This window comes from Emys orbicularis, chromosome 1 (genome assembly GCF_028017835.1).
Source record: "Emys orbicularis isolate rEmyOrb1 chromosome 1, rEmyOrb1.hap1, whole genome shotgun sequence".
Lineage (NCBI taxonomy): Eukaryota > Metazoa > Chordata > Testudines > Emydidae > Emys > Emys orbicularis.
Window position 1 is genome coordinate 305707842 of NC_088683.1, and position 19104 is coordinate 305726945.

General features: G+C 40.3%; 1 protein-coding gene across 3 annotated transcripts in view; it reads left to right on the top strand.

Annotated features, from left to right (window-relative positions):
• The first annotated feature begins 12243 nt into the window (after positions 1 to 12243).
• The window catches only part of DGKH (diacylglycerol kinase eta), a 90977-nt gene continuing 84116 nt past the window's right edge, over positions 12244 to 19104 (top strand). For 2 of the 3 annotated variants that reach the window (XM_065404257.1, XM_065404272.1), the window contains exons 1-2: positions 12244 to 12312; positions 12655 to 12787. In XM_065404257.1, coding sequence (XP_065260329.1) covers positions 12259 to 12312; positions 12655 to 12787 — 187 coding nt within the window. In that variant the 5' untranslated portion in view covers positions 12244 to 12258. Of the gene's footprint in view, positions 12313 to 12654; positions 12788 to 19104 lie in introns of those variants that run through there. The other variant, XM_065404265.1, reaches the window with a different exon arrangement.

Consider the following 19104-nt stretch of genomic DNA (forward strand, 5'->3'; position numbering starts at 1 on the left):
CCTCTTCAGACACCCAACCACCCTCCTTCCTGCTGCAGGCAAATTCCCATCCTTGTTAACATGTATCTGAAATGCCAGGTGCCTCTCTGGGTTGTTCCAACTTTCAGTTCAAGTTCCACATGTGCTGCTCACTTGCCTCTCTGTTGTTAGTTGCTGTCTGTTTAAAATATTTGTGACCTATAATATTGCGGAAAGTCTATGGCACTCTGTACCTCAAAGCAACACCCTGGACCACCCCGATATTCACCACTGTCATATAATTATGATGTGTTTTGTACAAAGTATGCCTTGTAAGGTATAATTTTTAAAAGTCTTGATCTGTTGAACATTAATATCCTGTTGGATTGTATGTGCTATCATTATATGTGAAGATATGAAGTTTTACTATATGTGTGTTACTGAAATATGTTGTGAGTTTGGGAACACCCACAACCAGCCTTTCAGGTACAACAATTGAGTAGCCAGATGCGCTGATGGCCCAGTAAAGGGAATCCACACTCCCAGCGACTATGCCAGGATCTGTATACAATGGAGACTTCTCAGAAAGAGCACGTAGACAATGGAGAATGCTTGACCAATGGGCTCATGAGCATAGAGCTTTCCAGCAAGCTGGAAGAAACTATAAAAGAGGGGAGTATCATCACTTAGCCTCATTCCTCCCACAACTCAACACCTAGAAACATGTCTGGAGGACAAAGATTTTGAACTGGGAAGGTGGTCTTGGGCTGAAGGAGAGTTCCAGCCTGTGTATTGAAGATCGGTAACTTGCTTGTACTATCTATCCGGGTGAGACACTGCTTGATTCAAATCCTGTTTAGTTTATAGAACTTAGACTGAATTTATTTTATTTTTTATGTAACCGACTTTCATTTCTATGCTTATTACTTATAATCACTTAAAATCTATCTTTCTGTAATTAATATATCTGTTTTATATTTTACCTAAAACAGTGTGTTTTGGTTGAAGTGCTTAGGAAACCTGCTCAGGTTATAAAGCAGGGGTAGGCAACCTTTCAGAAGTGGTGTGCCAAGTCTTCATTTATTCACTTAAATTTAAGGTTTCGCATGCCGGTAATACATTTTAACGTTTTTAGAAGGTCGCTCTCTATAAGTCTATATTATATAACTAAACTATTGTTGTATGTAAAGTAACCAAGGTTTTCAAAATGTTTAAGAAGCTTCATTTAAAATTAAATTAAAATGCTGATCTTCCGCCGCCAGCCTGCTCAGCCCGCTGCCAGCCTGGGGTTCTGTTCACTGGCCGGGACGCCGGCTGGCAAGGGGCTGACAGCCGGGACCCCAGACCTGGGGGGGGGTTCATTGGTCAGGGCAGAGGGCTGGGGGTGTGTGGGGGGGTGCAGGGCAGAAGGCTGGGTGTGGGGGGGGTTCAGGGGTCAGGGCAGAGGGCTGGGGTGCTCGGCTCGTGGGGGTGCTCCCAGCCCCCTGTCCTGAGCGGCTCATGGCAGGGGGCTGGAAGGGATATGCCCTGTTCCACCCCCTTCCCCAAGGACCCGTCCCTACCTCTTCTCTGCCTCCTCTACGGAGCAGGGAGCATGCTGCCACTCGTTCCCCTCCCCCTCACAAGGGCCATCAGCTGATCGGCGCAGGGAAGGAGAGGAGGAGGGTCAGGAAAGCACCACGCTGGGGGAATAAGCGGGGGAGGGGGGAAGCTTGGCTGCCACAGGACCAAGCTTCTGCCTCCTGCCCCCGCAGGGGAGAGCGGTGGGCGGGGGCGCTGAGTGGGGCTGGGGGCCGGGACCGCGGCAGGCAGCAGCGTGCCACTCAAAATCGGCTTGCATGCCGTGTTTGGCACGCGTGCTGTAGGTTGCCCATCCCTGTTATAAAGGCTGGTGTATGTCCACTTTCCTTTGTAGAAGTGGCAAACTTAATGAACTTACACTGGTCAGGCTTCTGACTAGTGCAAGATGGTACAGTTTTGGGGTGCAAGGCTGGGAAGCTTGGGAGAATTGGCTGGAACTTCTCTATTTAGTTCATTCATGGTTCATGAGAAGCATGTAACTGAGTTAGGTGTGTCCCTGCCTGTGGATGTCTGTGTAAGTACAGTGCCTGACAAAGGTTTGTGGCTTAGCAACAGCGTCACTGTGTGAGAGGGAGCCCAGGTTGGTGGGACAGAGGGCTCAGTGGTCCCACAGTTCAGGTTGCACCCTGGGAACACCTGTCACAATGTCCCAATTCAAATGCAGTATTGCCTACCCAAAAATTACAAGAAATATGAGTCAGACTTCAAAAAATCGAGATGCTTTTAAAAAATGTAACCATGTTTTGTGGTCGCTTTAGATTTTCTTAACTCCCCCTCCCTCGTCTGCCCTCATCCCCTTCCAATATGTGTTAAAATTATAATGTTACCATCACTCACAAATTTATCATGAGTAATGCAATTTGGGGCTCTCATTGGAGAACCCAACTGAGGTCAGGGCAACATTATGCTGCTGTAAAAATGCATAGTATGACAGACTGACAAAATCCTGCAATATCCTAGGCAAACCTTATGGGATTAAGTTAAACCTTATTGAATTAGGTTTAATACCTTTGGTGTCCATTGTATTAAAAATGCAGTTGTGCATTGTGGAATTATATGTTACTCCTCTAGGAGGAGAGGGATGCTAATGTAATTTTTTTGATTATTAGCTCCTTTGAAGCCACCCTGTGGAGAGGTTCACTTATAATAGTTCAAACTGGGTTCTCCAGGCAGACTAAAAGAATTTTTGGATGAATAGCTGGATAAGGGCTGGAAGGGACCTCGAGAAGTCATCAGGTCCAGGCCCCTGCACTGAGACAGGACCAGCTAAACCTAGACCATCCCTGACAGGTGTTTGTCCAACCTGTTCTTAAAAACCTCCAATGACGGGGATCCCACATCCTCCCTTGGAAGCATGTCCCACAGCTTAACTACCCTTATAGTCAGAAAGTTTTTCCTAATATCAAACCTAAATCTCCCTTGATGCTATTGTACAGTCGCTCCTCAACTGGGCATCTGCTAGAGCTGGGTGGGAAATGACTTTCTTGTCCTGCAAGAATTTTCAAGATTTCAAAATTTTTCTCATCCCAAATTGGGACAAAAAAATTCAACTCAAACTTTTGCGGACCCCTCTCCCTCCCACACACACACACACAAAGGGATTGGGTCAATCAAAATGATTTGTTTTAATAATTTCAAAATGTTTTGTTTTCAATTTGACATTTTACATTTAAAAAAACCCTTTTTTTAACCTTTAATAAACTTAAATTTCAAAATGTAGTTTCGAACTGAGAAGGAAACTTTTTGGTAAGAAAATTTCAAAACAGGACATTTTAACAATCTCAAAACTTTTTTTCAATATTTTTTCAAAATGGGAAATTAATTGAAACCAACCATTCCCCTCAAATAGTTTGTTTTGACAAATCATTGTTTTCTGATGGAAAAAAGTTTTGTCTAAAAATTCCGGACCAGCCCTAGCATCAGGATAACTGTTGGTCACCAGAGTTGAATCTGGATGGACAGTCACCCAGAGGAAAGAACAGATAGTTACCCTACAGTATAACTGTGGTTCTTTAAGAGGTGTTGTCCACACAGATTCCACTACCTGCCCTCCTTCCCCACTAAGCAGTGTCCTGCTCCTATGGGATTTTTACTGGCAAAGGAACTGAGTGTGGGTTGTGGCCTCTTTATGGCCTTGTCATGTAAAGTACAGTTACTTACTTTACAATAACTGTGGTTCTTCAAGATGCGTTGTCCACACAGAGTCCACTCATGGTGTGCTTGTGCCCCATGTGTGCAAGTCCAGGTTATTTTGAATAGCAGGGTCAGTTGGGGTCACACCTGCGTCCTCAGTACCCTGTTGCTCTCCATGCCAAGGACATGAAGAGTAGGGCAGCCACAAACCACACTCAGTTTCCTTTGTGGACGGAGTATTGAAAGATCAGATATGGAGTAATTGCTTTGTGAAAGAGTGTCTATCTAAATGGTCACATTTTAAATTTTGTAATGTGCACAGTCAGGCAAATGTACTAGCCATTCATTACTCGGACCTCACTTTTGAATCTTCAGCTCCTTGTATGTGGTAAATAGCCTGTATTTTTGCCTTGCTGGGAACAATTAAAAAAGTATGGACAATTGTCTATACAAGCCACAATACATAATAATAATATATGGAGATATACCTATCTCATAGAACTGGAAGGGACCCTGGAAGGTCATGGAGTCCAGCCCCCTGCCTTCAATAGCAGGACCAAGTACTGATTTTGCCCTAGATCCCTAAGTGACCTTCTCAAGGATTGAGCTCACAACCCTGGGTTTAGCAGGCCAATTCTCAAACCACTGAGCTATCCCTCCCTCTCCACATCTAGCATAACAAAATAGCAACAATTATAATAATAATATTACCATATATTTATTTAGTACCCTTAATCCAAAGAACTCAAATCACGATAGAAAGCTGGCCAAGTGTCTTTATACCCATTTTTATAGATGCAGAAAAAGAGATACAGAGAAGTTAAAGAAGACAATATTGGATCAAATTTAACCAAGCAATTAAATTTTGTAAAAGCACATTTTTACAAAACCTTGGGCCAGTCAAAATATAGCCATGATTTTTAAAAAAATCGAATGCAGCCTTCTTTAAAACTAATAAACATCCCCCCCTGCATTTTTTGCAATTCAGTCATTGTAATATCTTGCTGATATATGAGAACCTGAAAGAAAATTTATTAAACTATTTTTAAATGAAACTCTAATCTATTTTCATTTAGTCAGCTTAGAGAAATGCAAAAAGTAAACTGTGAGAAGTACAGTAAACTAGATTTTTTTATAATTAAACTGTGAGTAACATAGGTAAGGAAAATTATTCATTTAAGGGATATTTTTATACTTATGACTCAGTCTTTAAGGTCATTCAGCAAGTTAGTGAACCCAAGAATCCTCATTTTCAGATCTCCTGCTCTAACCATTAGGCTCCCTGCTTCTCAGTTAAGGCTCCTAAGCTGCTTGGGGCTAATCTTTTAGGAACTTGGGGAAACTTTACCCTAGAGTGGAGAAACAGAGATACAGTTTATTGTAATAGCATTTCCAGTGCCTACTTTTGGCTTTTAATATGTTCCAAGTATTTTTTCCCTGAATTATTGTACCCTAATAAAATGAAAAAGTCAGTGGGATATTTCTGAGCTTTTGTGACTAGCATGGGTACAATCGTTGCTTTTATGTATCCAATACTGTATGCAAACTCTGTACAATGATTTACTTTTACAAATCCAAAAGGGCTGCGTGACTAACTGGAAAAATGTCTGTATTACTTTTTAAAAAATATTATTATGCTTCTGTTTCCCCCTTCAATTTGGTATTGTTACCTGCCTGAGTGCATAGAGTTAAATCAAAGGAGGCTGTAGAGGGGGGTTATCTTATCAAGGAACCCAGGAAAGGTAAAACAATGACCTAGGTAAGAAGCATTCCTTCAAACAATAGCAAAGTTTATAGATGTGAAGAGGGACTCCTTCAGCCGAGACTGTGGCAACAGGGCTGTTTGCCAAGGCTGAGAATCTGGAGATCAAAAACACTGATCTGTTAAAGACAGAGAGGGGGAATTTGGTCAGAGGTTGGCCAGAAAGTGTCAGTGAAAAGGCTGACAGGATGGCTGAGAAACCGAGACAGAGGCAGTGGCGGATTAGCCAGTGGACCTCAGGGGCCCCAGCCAACTGCAGGGACCTGGAAAAAATCCGCTGATGGAGGCAGAAGCCCGGAGCCCCGGCCGCCTGGCAGGTGGGCGGGGGAAGACCCCACATCCCAACCCTGATATGCGGCAGCAGCCGTGGGACGGGGGAAGCTCCTCCAGCAGCTCCTGTCCTTGGCAGTAGTTGTGGGATGGGGAAAGCCACTCTCCCCTCCCTCCCGCCCCTGCAGCATCCATCCCCTTCCCCGACAGAAGCTATGGAGTGGCAGGACAAGCTCCAGCACCCTTCCGTCCCCGGCAGAAGCGTGGGGGGTGATAGGGGAAGCCCCAGCACCCAGACCCCCGCTGCAGCCCTGGACGGGAGGAGCTCTCACTCCCCAATGTGGCCCTGGGGCCATGGTGCAGGGATAGAGCTCCTCGGGTCTTGAGGCTGCAGTGGGGAGCGGGCAAAAAGGAGCAAAAGGGGTTGTGGGCCTGCAGTGGGGGGAGAATTGAGGGGGACCCTGGGTGGAACAGGGGTGGGCCCCGGGGAAGGGGCAGAAAAGGGTGGGGCTGTGAGCAGGGCCACAGGCAGAAGGGATGGAACGGGGGTGGGGGCCACAGGCAGATGGGGTGGGGGGGCCCCCACTTGCTCTGGCTCAGGGCCCCAGGAAACCTTAATTCACCTCTGCAGAGAGGAACCTGGGTGCAAGCAGTGTCTGCTGTTTCTCCCCACTCAAAGATGGGGAATAAGCCAGATCCGCCTGAGCTATGGATGAAAAGGCTAAGCTTAGCTAAGGAAATGTGTGTGTGTAGGAGTCTTTAGTTATTTAAAATCTGTGTTTCTAAGTGCTGTGTACCTTCTGGGCAAAATAAATCATGGCTTTGTTTTGAAGAAGCTGTTTCTGTATTGCTGCAAACATATGCCATAACAGCCTTCCAAAGTGAAATCCTGGCAGGGTCCAGTCCCTGTTGGACCTGCTAACTAAATCACAGTTGGTAACCAGGGGGCTGTAATCCAGGTCCTGATCTGAGGATGGACAAATAGTGGAATTTCATTTCAGGACAATTCCAGAATACATAACGGCTTAAGGCCTCATGCCTGTAGAGGATGCACTCAAAGAGACTCCCAAGAAAGGACAGTGTGCAGCTAGTCCGGTAACAGTGAGCTGAATGATGAATATGTGTTTTCTCCATCTGCCTAGTACAAATAGAAAATATTAAATATAATGGTAACACTTTAAGTATCAATTTAATAATGGACTGCAGCTATATTAGAGTGATAACTATGACAGCCATATAAAGAACAAACAGGCTAATTGTGATCAGTGTGCAACAGTGAATACTAAACAAATTTAAGATTGGCCATGTCAAGTGATAGTAGTGTAATGCCTGCTAGTAGTAATTTAAAGCACTGTAAAGCTTTTCAGTGTAAATATCATGTTCCCGGAAGTTGAGTGTTTTGCCATCTCTATTGTCTCCCCCTCTGAGCTGTATACACTGTTATTTTCTTAATTAGCATATGCTGTGTTTGTGCTTTCTGAATTGGTTTTTCACTTTACCTATGATTGATGATGATATCAGTCAGCGCTGCTGATGTACCTGTTTCAAAACAATGATGGCAGTTCCTAATGGTGGTTTTATGGTATTAGGGTCACTATAAGACAGGATGTGCTGAGACAATAAAAATTAGTTGTGAGTATGATTACAGCAAGGAGGGAAGCTGCAAAGCAGATTCAAAATTCCAGAAGACCTGCAAATGAGTCAGCATTCTCATTGCAATATTGACAATACAATTACAATATCACATATTGTATTTTGTGGAAGTGCATAAATATTCTAGGCAGTGTTTTACATAAATTCCAACGGAAGTATGTAGTGATGTTATCTAGTGCCCCCCAGTCTACCAGAGGCCAAATGAACCGAATAATTTACAGTACATTGACATGGCATACAATCTATGAATTATAAATTATCTACTTTATAAAGGCCTTGGGCTTAGATGAACAGTGACCATTGGGAAACGGATTAATGTCTGCCTTTGTATATACGCGCAAAGTATATAGTTATAGTGATAATCTTACCCCACTGTGGCATTGTGAAACTGAGAGTCCTCATCTACCTGAGGCCTTCGGGAATCTGATGTAACGTTAGCTCCTTGAAGAATTATGCTATATGCTATTTTAAAAAAGCAAATTAAATTAAATTGTAGGGCTCATCTTTGTGTATTTTTTACTTTTACAGTTCTCAGCTTATCTTTTATAGTAGAAACACTTTGGATTGAGGAATGTGCAGAATTTTATGGCCGGATTTAGCCCTGGTGGAAGCAGGTGCAACTCACACTGAATTTAATGGAAGTTTCACCTCCTTACATGTGGGATGAATTTGATCCCAGTTCTCTTAGGTGAAAAATCAAACTGGCAGAACAAAAGCTGATTCTCCAATTTCCAGGGAAATGGACACAAAGTAAATTGCTTGCGTTTGTGTGTGTTTGTTTTAGAGAATAGATCAAAAATCCCAATATCAGTTTGTGTGAAAATCCTCTTTTCTTGCAGCCCTTGCAGAAGGAGGGAGGTAGGGTAAAAAAGGTGACCCTCACCTCATTCTCCTGCCAAATATCCCCTTCTGTTATTCAGAAGTAAAACATGGAGACTGTCACAGTAAAGGGTTGAAGAAAACAGCACTTACTTTTTCATCCCCTTTTATTGTTTTTTAATCCTTCATGTGCAGTCCCCCCTTGGTCCCTAATCTTTCCTGTTCCTCATCCCCAACCACTCTTTGCCCCATGTGGTGCCTTCACTGCTGCCTTAAGAGCCTATTTTGATACCACCGCATGCTTAGGGGAGGAGGCAGAGAAGAGGCGGGGCAGGAGCAGGTATTTGGGGAAGGGGTTGGAATAGGGGCAGGGAGGGGGCGGAGTTGGGGTGGGGACTTTGGGGAAGGGGTTGGAATGGGGGCGGGGTAGGGGTGGGGCCTCATGGAAGGGGTGGAGTGAGGGTGGGACTGGGGGCAGTGGGGGTGGTGGCTTTTGTACCTTTATATGAAAAGGTGTCAGTGATGCGGCCCTCAGGCCAATGTACTAGTCCTCATGTGGCCCTTGTGGTGATTTGAGTTTGAGTTTGACCTAAACGTATACTCTGCCTCCGTTTTCAATAAGGGTAATGAGGAGTTTAGGGGTAGTGGCACGAATGGAAATGAGGATTTGCAAGTAGAAATTATCACATCCGAGGTGGAAGTCAAACTCAAACAGCTTCATGGGACCAAATTGGGGGATCCGGATAATCTCCATCCAAGAATACTAAAGGAACTCTCATATGAAATTGCAAGTCCAATAGCAAGGATTTTTAATGAATACAATAAGTCGGGGGTTGTACCCTATTACTGGAGAATTGCTAATATAGTACCTATTTTTAAGAAAGGGGAAAAAAGTGGTCCAGGAAACAACAGGCCTGTTTGATCTCAATCATATTGAGGTCTTGAAAGAAATTTTTAAAGAGAAAGTTGTTAAGGACCTAGAGGTCAACAGGATTTGGGATAAAATATAACATGGTTTTATAAAACTGGATCATGCCAGATGAACCTGATCTTTTTCTCTGAGAAGATTTTTTTTGACAAAGGAAATGCAGTAGATTTCAGTAAGGCTTTTGATACAGTTCCACACTGGAAATTATTAGTTAAATTGAAGATGATGTGGATTAATATGAAATATGGGTAAGGAACTGGTAAAAGGGGAGATTACAACAGGTCATACTGAAAGTGGAACTGTCAGGCTGGAGGGAGATTACTAGTGGAGTTTCTCAAGGATTGGTTTTAGGACCAATCTTATTTAACATTTTCATTACTGACCTGGGCACAAAAAGTGGTAGTGTGCTAACAAAATTTGTGGATGAGACAAAGTTGGGAGGTATTTCCAATATGAGAAGGACCGGAATATCATTCAGGAAGATCTGGACAATCTTGAAAACTGGAGTAATAGAAATGGGATGAAATTTAATAGTGCAAAGTGGAAAGCCATGAATTTAGGGACTAAAGCACCCACCGGGACAGTGGAAGTTGGCGCCTATAGCCTTCAGTGTAAATGGAGAAGAGAAGGATGGCGTACTGTATGGTACATAAGATCATTCTCAACTCAGGAAACCCCTTAAGGATAGAGAGAACCTGAATTCATAGCTTCATTGCTTCTCTTGGTTGGAGGTCAGAAACTTAATGTTATTCCAGCATAGGTATTTTTATTTCATATAACATCAGGTTGTCTTTTTGTTTTGTATGTCTGGCTCCCTTACAATAACCAGACTGGCTGTTCCTTGAAGCTTGTTGTTGGAAGTGTGTGAAGCAGAAAGAATATAAGTAGATTAGTCTTCATAGCCTTTTACGTCCTGTATCTACAAATATGTGGGGCTCTTCCAACTTTCCAGTGTGTTTATTTTAATAGCTCTAATAATAATTTATCTAACATTCATATGTAGCCATCAATTGTATAACTTAATGACTCTGCTACAGCCTGCTGTAACTTATATGAACAAATATTAAATAAAAACGGTATTGCTATAGGAATATCTGGTATGGTTATACATGAGTTATTTTGACAAAGAGACTTTTTGACTCTTTCACTTAAGGGATTCTATGTGAATGATATTACTAAAGATAAGACATCAGTGATATATGTATTTGATCTGTATTTTTTTGGGAAAGATTATCAAGAGTTTTTCAAGAAGAACTTTAAGGAGCAAAGGTAGTTAAATGTATTTTTGCATTAAATGTGTTTCACTACACTGTCTGTTGGTAGTCAGAAGGAAGGAATTGACATGAAATGCTCTGACCTAGCTGTGTGACTAAGGCAGCCTTGTCCTTCCTTTAAAGCTATAAATGCGTATCTTTATTATGATATCATACAGTATATTGGGAAATAAAGACTGGGGGAAGTATTTGTACAAATAATATCTATGAGTTCGATGAAGCCTGGTGCTTGTTATTGGAACCAGGGTTATATTATGGTTTAATGGCTTCTTTGTGCTTCATTTGATGAGCTGTCAGAAAAACATTTTGAAGTAATAAAGCATCCATTTGGCTCCTAACTAATGAGAGAAGCATTGCTCTTTGCATTAACTGTTATTCAGGAAGAGAAGTGGACAGATGTTAATAAGTCTTATCAAAAAAAGGGTGGGGAAGACTGAAGGAAATAGAAAACAGAGTGGAGTCCTTCAGTTTCATGTGCAGCTTGTACATTTAAAAAAAAAAGCTCAAAGGTTTGTGCTGCCCTTCCATGTGACTTGTAGTCTGCTGTATTTCAGTTAGGTTGCTTGTCAGATATATTAAAGTGCAGTTCAGTTTAATGAAGAACTGCATAGCACAAACCAGGAGCAGAGGCTATCTCGTGGTCACCGGGTGAGTAAAAACAGTTGTAAATAATTACTTACTAATAATGTATGTATTGTAAATGTTACAAGAACCTTATAACACCATGAGAGAAAATTAACAGTTTTCCTGTGGTTTATGCTGTTACTTTACTTAGATAATTTCCAAATGTAGGCAGTATGGACAATGAAATACATGTTCAGACTGAACAAGGTTTTAGTTTTAGTTTTTAATTTTTGCAGAAGAAGCAAATGACTCTTCCTTTGATTACTTAGATTTTTATTTTAGATTCCTTCGTTGTTCTCAAAGCAACTACAATATCTATTTTAGTGCGGTGCTCAAAATAATTTCTGTGGGAGTTGGCTGATAGTTTTTGGTGCCTTACAGTTATTTTTAATTGTTTATCTACTAGTGGGGGAAGAAAAAAACACCTTTACTCTGAATCTCCAAGATTCAGCAGTCTTCAGATTTCAAGATGAATACAGTGTCTAAGATCTAAATCCAGACTACTGAACCCCGCGCAACATCAACCTGTTCCAAGAGTGCACTGAAGCACTGCATAGGCACCATTGCATAGGGTTTGAGCTGTTTGTTTTTTGCTCTGTGTCTTTTGATTATACAGCTTGTGTGGGTGTATTCCTATATTAACTCATAAATCAAGTTTTTATATTTGATTACAACAATTATGTAAATACAATGTCATCACCAATGTAGGAATGAGAAATGCGCAGAATGTTTATGAATCTCCGGCTTTTGTTTATCAGTATGATTTGTCTTCGTCTACAGTAATTATAGACTTTGCAGTTGCTATAATGTTGTTATGAAACAGAACTGACATCTGTTTAAAATAATTTATGGAAAGATTTATTAGCCATTTTAGAGCTTTGCAGGGAGTTTTACATTTACATATGGATAAAGAGCTGAAAAAGAGACATAATAAATAATTTTTTTTAAAGCCCATATGAAAGCCTGATATAAATCCTGGGAATTTAAATTGAGAAAAGTTCACTTTACCATTTTAAGACAGTGATTAAAAAACAACAACACACAACTCATTGATATTCAAGGTTTTGATTATCATATAGATTTAGGGTGTGCATTTCACTTGCATCATCAGAGAGAAGAAAAATTGGCTTGTCAGATGTTACATTCTGTAATGATCTCTCCTATCTATAATATTCAGAATCATTAAATTGAGAAGTCTCTTTCAGATAATCACTCCATTCCGGAGGCTAATATTGTGTGCTGAGAACAGAAAAGAGATGGAGGACTGGATCAGCTCACTGAAGTCTGTACAGTCTAGAGAACATTATGAGGTAAGATAATATCCCTTTCAGTGCATGTTGTTCTTCTTTCAGGATAAATATTGATTTAATATATCAAGCTCTACAGTACACAGAACCCAAGATATACAGTCTTGTGGAGTGTGAAAAACCTGTAAGGTTAAAATGCAGTTTTTGTTAAATCTTTATTTTACTAGTACAATTCATGCTATTATGCTCTTGTTCTGAGGTTTTGAGAGAGAGAGCTTTTAGTCTCCTTTCAATGTTACTTCTCCACATTGAATTTTCCAGCATAAATATGGAACTCCTAAGTACTTTCAGTTTCTATAGCTGTGTTCTGTACTTGCAAATTTGTCTTAACTTCTCCTTTACTAGACCGCACAGTTTAATGTGGAACATTTCTCAGGGATGCATAACTGGTACGCCTGCTCCCATGCCCGACCTACCTTCTGTAATGTGTGCAGAGAGAGCCTCTCTGGAGTTACTTCTCATGGCCTGTCTTGTGAAGGTAAAGTCAACATATTTTTCCTTACAATGTCCTATAAGCTAATAAAAAATTAAAAGTCTATAGGCAGGTAATAGTACTGAAAATGCTATGGAGTAAGAAGAAACCTACTCATTGCTATAGAAAGGAACATTTATGTTGGTCAGAATAAATGCTAACAATATGACACACATTATTCACACTCTGGACATTATTTTCTAGTTCATCTCAATATAAAAGGTTCCTCCTGCTACAAATACCTCCCCCCCCCCCCCATGTGCTTGCCTGAGTGTAAGGTTTTTGAGAGAAGATGAGATTACTTTGATTTGCACTTCAAAAATGATGTGGAGCAAAAGTGCAACATTTTCTTTCCTCGGTTCTCGGAATTGATATAGCATTCCTTTGAAAGAAAAGAGGAAAAATAGAAATATTGTTAGTCTCTCATCGGCAAAAATCTGGAACAACAGTTAACTCCTTAGTTGGGTCCATGACCTTATTTCTTCCCAGTTTTTGTCTGATTTGCTGCTCTCTTGCTGCTGACTGATATTGTAGTGCAGGCAGGGAGGGTAAAATATGCTTCTTCACTGGTCACATAATGGATAAAAAATCATTTATATGTTTTTCATAATTTGATAATTAAAGAGGTAATATCCAACATAAATAAAAACTGGGATGGGACTAAAGGTTCAGTGTTAAACTAGAGTTCAGGAATTATCTAGTACAGGCACATTTCTATAATAACCTTGAAAATATTCAGTTTATTTTATCATTTATTGGCTTTTCACTGTAACTTCTGTGAAAAGCAGTGATATGTCTACCTTGTTTCCTGGAATGTGGCAGTAAATTAAGTGCAAATGTGTCCTTATGGAATATATATGCCATTTATACACAAGCTTTGGTATTGCTTTTTCACTGGGAAGAAAAATATGGTCTAAATACTCTTTATAATAATGGTTAGACCTTTAATTACAAAATAGTTAACTGCCCAGCAAAGTCTTGCTGCTGTATAATAATGTAAATACGGTAATCGGTTATTACACAATATATTATTCAGATATAGATTTTAAGTTGTCTGTTACCTAACTACCTGTAGAATTCTGTTCCTGTTATCTGTACTGTCGAGTATCTGTACTCAATGCTGTATAGCTGGTAAACTGTGCTAAAGCCAGTGTCAAGTCCCTGTCCTTTAGTGTTCACCATCTGAAGGCATCCAGCAGGGTGAAACTGTCCAGGGACATTGATATGAATATATATGTAAACCCCAAGGAGATTACCTAGATTCTTGGGGCTCTGTGTGCTGTTAGCTCAGGGAGAGGCACACTGTCACTGGTAGAAAAGGGGAGCCAAGGGCAGACTCAGAGTCTGCTCGGCAACCAATAGGGAGTGAGGTGCCCTTCCCTGGGAGCTCAGGAGAGGGGAGAAGCCATTTTTGGAGCAGTTTGGGCCAGTCAGGGAAAGGGTAGAACTGGCTGGGGGAAGGGGGCTGGTGAGCTCCAGGCCTGCTTGCAGGGTTCAGTCTCATCTTCAATTTGTCTAACTTGGGTACATTAGTGAGTATGAAGTGGTGTTCAGGGTCAGCTCCCTCCAGCTCATACCAAGTTACAAGCCTCTTCTGGTAATCCATACTGGGAATTTACTCAATTTCCCTGGGAAATCAGCAAGGGTAAATTTAAGGTCTGAGTTTAAAAGACGGGATCCCAACAGTACCTCCAGTGTAGCACCCCCCTATCCACCTGGTTACCCCCTTTAGTGCCAATCTCCTTGCGGGTTTTGATTGACAGGCCTGGGTTCTTCTGAATCCCGCTACCCACTCAGTAGGGTGCAACTTCTTTTTCTTCCTATATGAATTTATTTGGCAGTGCCTCCACTCCCCTTGCTCCTTCCTGGCAGGGTCACCAGGGCATCTTGGGAAGCCACCAGCACACACAGCCCCTGGAATCTAGGTAATCTCCTTGGGGGTTAATATGTCACAGAAGTTAGTGATGGTGTAGCTGACCTCCACTGTCACTGCTATTTATCATTTCCCATTTAATTTCCCTAGTCATTCAGATAGTTTTCAGTCATTCATGAAGTTTTTGAAGTACGATTTTAGGGGACACAGTATCTAGTGCTTAATCAGAATTAAAATATATTGCATCTACTGTGTTCCCTTTAAGAGCGAATATTGTACGTATTTAATAAAAAAGAGTAAGTTTTTTCTAGCAAGAATTATTTTTTGTAAACTCGTGTATTTCTCCTACACTCTATGATTCTGTGATTTCAACGCTTGTAATCCATTCTCCACTAGCTAAGTACCTTTGTTTTTTGCTTCTTAATGTTCTATTAGTTAGCTAGGACTGGCTGTTACATTTACACCAATGTAATTGCCAGGATCGCTCTTTTTTCCCTTTTTGAAAATTAATATTACTTTTATTTTATTTTAGTTTTCGGTTACGTCTCTATTTCTCCATGATTTTTAGATCTAATTCTTAGTGGTAGAGTAATTTGTTTCCTAATGTCCTTTGGATTCTAGAGTGCATATAATCTGGACTGGTTTATGTGTATACAGGTCTGTCGCATCTTACGCGCATTTAACATGCGTGATTTCAACTTTACGTGGTTGGCAAAAACAAAAAACAAAAACAAAAAAGACAAAACCAACAGTTTTAATACTATACCTGTAGTGCGGGCGATTTCGCTCGCCATTGAACTCAATGGGGTTTTGGCTATACGCGGTTTTCGCTTTACGCGCTAACCGCGGAACGGAACCCCCGCGTAAGATGAGACAGACCTGTATATTCAAATATTCTTTCACCGGTTTCACCTGTTCTTAATTTATATTTACAGTGTCTTCCTTCCTTTCTAATCATTCAAATATATATATTTTTAATCTTATTGAAGGGAAATTTCATAAAAGGAGTATCTCAACTGACTAGCTCTCTCCCAGCGCTGCGCCGTGACCACACAAGGCACGTTAAAGCGCTGCCAGTGTAGACTAGCTCTTAGATTGTTTGTATTCTTTGGTTCCTGGTTAGCTGTTTTTGTTACCTTGTAGGTAAACAAAATTCTCTCGGTTAGTAACTTGCAGCTTAAAAACTTTTGAGAAATGGTCCAGTAATATTTCATTTCCTCCAGACCTGCTGGTCTGAAGCAGATATCCACAGGTGTTTTTCTTCTTTGTTTAATTGTAGCTCATAATTATTTCAGCAATACAGTGCTATTCCTCCCGTTTTTCTTTCCTTTTTATCTCTTCTACATACACTATCTACAGTTATCAGAATCATCCCACTAAATATGTGATGCCAGCAAGTCAAGATTTGCATCTAGCTAGTGTCAATAACATCCTGATTCCTATTGCATTTGTGCATAGACATTAGTAATACAGATAAATTCATGATGTGCCTTGCTTTGGAATTCCATGCAGAATAGCATTAAGTGAAATTCTCATTCCCCATCCCTTCCAAACTTCTCTTTCCCTCAAAGTTGTGAAGTCTGCCTTATTTAGGACTCTTGAATTTAGGAGGTTGGTTAAGTGGAGAGACAGTTTTCAGACAAAGCACCATAATAACCCACAGAACCCTAAGAACGCGCCTTAGCCTCAGTCACTCACCACTAATAAGTTTAGTATTTATTGGTGCTTCTGTACTCCTGTCCGTATCACTTTCTAAGGAATATTGCTCTTATGTGTATTCTGAATAGAAATTATAGAGTAAACTCAACACAGGTTTAGTTCTGAATATAGTATTATAGACTCACTGCTTGCTGACTGTACCTTGATCCATCTACCTTATACCCCCCCATTGGGGATATTGCAGACTGTATGTGTTATGTGCTATCCAATATCAAAATACTAACATCCCCCTATACTCTGTATGCTACCCCTGATGACTAATAATTGACGTTTCAACACTCTGTATCATCTATTTTTAAACATTCTCTAATAAAATTATAGAGAGTTGATAAATTTTTCATAGCAGAGCTAACATTGACATTCAATGTCAGACATATCTGGTAAGTTAAAGATTTGAGTGCAAATGAGACACTTTCAACCTTATTTCTTACACTCACAAATTACATTAAAAGAACATTTGTAATGTTGCAAAGTCAAACAATCAAAAGTTAGGAAATGCCGGAATTAAGGTTGTCTGTGCATCCTTAATTCATCCCCCTTGTGGTACCTGTGCATTATGAGACTGTCTTCAGTTACATAATCACATATTTTTTCCACAGGACCCCTGCCTCATTCAGTGAACACGATGGACCTGCTCTGAGGACGAATCATGATTGTGTTGTGTAGGAGGCTGTGAGTGGTAGGACCTCTGCCTCATTTATTGTAGAAATTGGAAGTGAATGAGGCAGTGGATTGTATGAAGAGAAAAGCTCGTTAATTGAATGCTGCTCTTGAGGATTGGATTCTATCTCTACCTCTGCCACAGAATTTCTATGTGATGCTATAAGCAAGTCACTTAAACCAAACTTTTCTTGGTGGTCACTAATTGTCTGTTCCTCATTTTCTGGGCACACAACATGAGACCCTAGGGTCTGATTTGTGGAAGTACTGAGTGCTTGCAACCTCAGCTGAAGTCAATGGGAGCTTTGAACATATATAGTACTATGTGCTGCTAAGTGCACTGAAAAATCAGGTCCTAGGCATCTCAGTTTGGGCATCCAAAATTAGTGAATGCTTTTGACCTATTCTCTCTGTACCTCAGTTCTTCATCTGTAAAATGGGGGTAATGCCGCCTCCTCATCTCACAGGGTTGTTGTGATGTGAAGATAAATTTCATTAACGTTTCTGGAGCACTCAGATTCTATAGCAATGAGTGCCATAGAAGAGTTCATGAGGAAATTAATAATTGTGTATTCAGAGCAGGGTTTGAATAATATGGATTAAATAGGGCTAGGGCCACACATTGAACACTGAGGATAAAAGATAACACTGAATAGCTGCTTGTTATTTGTGCACTGTCCATCCTGTGCACCGAATGAGACTAGGGGTCCTGTGGGGAAAAAATAGTATGTGATTTTATAGTTAAAGACTGTATCATAATGCATATGAACAGGGGAGTCAAATTAAGGTTGCAGAGGCAGCATTAATTGTGGCATTTCCTAACATTTGAGTGCCTGACCATTCAATCTTAATGTTTTAACATAGTTTTTGTGTGTGTACTATATAAATATTTTATTATTAGCTGACTAAATTTACATGACAATGAGGAAACTAACAAGGGATCTCCAAATTATTTTCCTAAACAGGTTTATCTAATTCAGGCTGCAATTCGAGTGCTTTGAATTTTGTTGTTTTCATGTCAGTGTTTGAATCTCTTTTCAGTGTGGATTTTTAAGCCCAGTATTCTTGGAAACAAAATAACAGCTTCTGGGGACTCTCACGGGACAACTGTTTGTTTCTTGACAACATAAACTATGGGTACCAGAACAGCGATCTCCTTGTCAGTTTCAAAAGTTTGGCTTTAGCTTTTGAAGTCAGGAAAAACATTCCAAGTAAGCAGCTGTTCTTTGAAAACCACCAAAAAGAAACTTTGTAAGACGACAGAGAGAGGCTTGGCAGGACATGCAGATTTTTTCAATGCAGTATAATTAATAAATCAGTCAAGAAAATGAAATATCTTTATGCAAAACCATGTTATAACAAAGATGTTTGTTTTCAAAGCAAGAGGTCCCATGACAGTGTTCTATTTCATTAACTTTATTTCTATTATACCTAATAATTGCTATAAATTTTAATTATTGTATCTGGTGTATCAGATGTTGGTGAAACTGTGACAATGCTGACTAATTACGTGGTCTACTTAATTGCTTTTCAGGGAAAAATGTTGTATATTACAGTTAATCAGAGAACTTTACCAAGCAATTTATACTTTTTAATATTATACTGTATATTTATGAATAACCTGGTTTCTGACTGGCTGCATTTTTCCTTTCCTTTTCTTTTAAGCTTTATCAGCAAATTGTCAGCTGACATCCAGAAATATAACTGGATGCTACAGAACTGGGTGCTACAGAACTCATTTATTAATCAGCCCCAGTATCATTTGAGATAGGAGCGCTTAAAATGTCACATTTGCAAAGCTCTATGTTAGTTACGGTTGAATTCCACTTTTCTTTATAAATCTTATCTTTAAATGGTGGCATTGCTAAAAGGGACACTATGAACACGTTCATAATTTACAAAAACTTCTGTTTGTAAAAGCTCCTCACAAATTGCAAGACTTCTTCCCCATTATTCATTTGTTCTTTTCCAAAGGTCATTGTTCCCACCGCCCTTATTTCTGACAATGTTTAACATACAGGGTGGCAGGCATTGTTTTCTGGTGGTGGGTGGGTTTATAGATGTGGCTGTC